At 61.6% G+C, this 2008-nt stretch overlaps 1 protein-coding gene across 1 annotated transcript in view; it reads left to right on the top strand.

The window, feature by feature from the left end:
* CCDC33 (coiled-coil domain containing 33) overlaps positions 1-1699 on the top strand; it is a gene marked incomplete at both ends in the record, with an annotated part of 2453 nt that extends 754 nt beyond the window's left edge. Inside the window, 4 exons of the mRNA XM_010079355.1 lie at positions 713-908; positions 994-1082; positions 1301-1432; positions 1627-1699. Coding sequence (XP_010077657.1) covers positions 713-908; positions 994-1082; positions 1301-1432; positions 1627-1699 — 490 coding nt within the window. The remainder of the gene's footprint in view (positions 1-712; positions 909-993; positions 1083-1300; positions 1433-1626) is intronic.
* Between the last annotated feature and the right edge of the window lie 309 nt (positions 1700-2008).

Consider the following 2008-nt stretch of genomic DNA (forward strand, 5'->3'; position numbering starts at 1 on the left):
AGCGGGGGGCCGGGAAAGCTGGAGGCACGCAGCTCTCCCTGGCCAAGGTCCCCACTGCCGGGATGCTCCTGCAGCCCAGTGTGACTGGGAGGGACACGGGAGGGTCAGCCTGAGGAGGTGCAAACCCTCGGGGAATTATTTCCTCCCCTCCCCCCAGCATCACCTGGCAAAGCGTTCCTCCGCTGCACGGGTGCTGTAAAACACTCACCCCTCCAGTATTCTTCACCACCTCCCTTCTTCTAAAGACCTGGAAAGCTCCATCAGGCTCGCAGCTGGAAGCTGATCCCCAGCGCTGACATTGTTCCACTCCACGTCCTTGGGAGAGATGCTTTTCCCCAAAGGGGTGGGAGGAAGAGATGGGGAAATGGGGGGGATGAGTGCAGGGTGGAGGGAGAGGTGGGCAAGTGGGGAGAAAAAGTTTTGGAGGGAGGGGAGGGAAGGACTGATGGCTGGAGAAGAGAAGGATGGATGTATGGAGAAGGATGGAAGGATGGATGGACAGATGTGGAAGAGAACAACGGATGGCTGGAGAAGGAAGGATGGATGGATGGATGGGAAGAGAAGGTTGCAAGAGTAGGACAAAACCTGGATGTTTCTTGTCTCCTCCATGGTGGGTCTGACCCTCAAGCCAAGTATCCTCAGCTGAGCTCTGGGTGCTGGGGAACACCCGGGCTGGCAGTGGGGTGCCAGCAGCTCTGCTCTGGGCTGGCAGGGGGTGAGCAGCTACCGCCTGGCGCTGAAGCGGATGGCTGGGGACCTCCTGTCCCTGCGCCAGCATGTCACCAGCCTGGAGGTGGAGAATGGGCACCTGCGGAGCAGCCTGACCTCACAGGAGGAGCTGGGCCACGCTCTGCTGGCCGACATGGACTTGGATGTTATGACCCGGGAGGAGCTACAGGACAGGCTGGGTGCGTGATGGGGAAGGTGGAGGCAGGGGGACAGAAATTCCTGTCCCCGGGCCGGGTGCCAAGGATGTGGCATGGCCTCTTGCAGCCACCCTCAAGCGTAAGCTGGTGGCCAGCACGGCGGAGACAAGGAGGCTGAAGGACCGTGTCCAACAGCTACAGAACGAGCTGATCCGGGTATGGAGGCTGGCCGGAGCTGGCAGGGGTTACCCAAGGGATGGGGTGGGGCCAGAGGAGTGGGGGGACAGAGCATCATGGCCCCCTATAGCCAAGCAAGTGCCTGAGATCCTCCAGACTCCCACCATGAGGCTCTCCCAGCCCTACAAGCAATGGCCCAAGGCTTGAGGCTCAGCATGGAGGTCCCTGGGGGCTTTTTCTCTTTGTCCCCCCCCAAGAAAAATGACCGGGAGAAGGAGCTGGTGCTGCTCCAGCGAGCCCACTGGCAGCAGCAAGCTGTGCTGAGGAGGTGCCAGGAGAAGGTGACCAAGATGAAGGGCTTGGAGGAGACAGTGCGGCAGCAGGAGAAGGTGAGTTGAGAGGCACGAGGTTGGGGGCAGAAGGGCAGGTTGAGGGGCAGGAGGCTCTTTGCAGAAAAGATGGGGACCCTCGGGCATGTCCCACCCCTCCGCGAACACCATGATGGTGGCGATGGTGGTGATGTGATGGCCCCCACCCCCTTGCGTTGGGCTGGTGACATGAGGACAGCTCTGCTCTCTTGCAGGTGATCCACGTGATGGAGCGGGTGCTGCAGGAGAAGCTCACCAGGGTGGGCAAGAGCACCGAGAAGCCAGCAGGTGGGTGAAAGTGGGGATGGGGACCCTCAGAGCCTGGGGACCCAGATACAGCTGCTGGGCTCCACTAGTGGCCATCCCCTTCTGATGGCTGGCACCATGGGATGCTCTGCAGTGGGGGTCAGAGGAGGTCCTGAGCCCCCTCTGACCCATCCCTGGGCATGGGGGTGGTGGGACTTGCTCCTAGCCCCCATCTCCACATGGGGCAGGGGGTGTAGGACATGTCCCAGTGGTCCCCCACCCCATCCCACAGGTGAAGGCGTCTCCAGAGATGTGCACGCGGTGCTATTGGCCGAGAACCGCCGGCTGAGG

Source organism: Pterocles gutturalis, unplaced genomic scaffold (genome assembly GCF_000699245.1).
Source record: "Pterocles gutturalis isolate BGI_N339 unplaced genomic scaffold, ASM69924v1 scaffold954, whole genome shotgun sequence".
Classification (NCBI taxonomy): Eukaryota; Metazoa; Chordata; class Aves; order Pterocliformes; family Pteroclidae; genus Pterocles; species Pterocles gutturalis.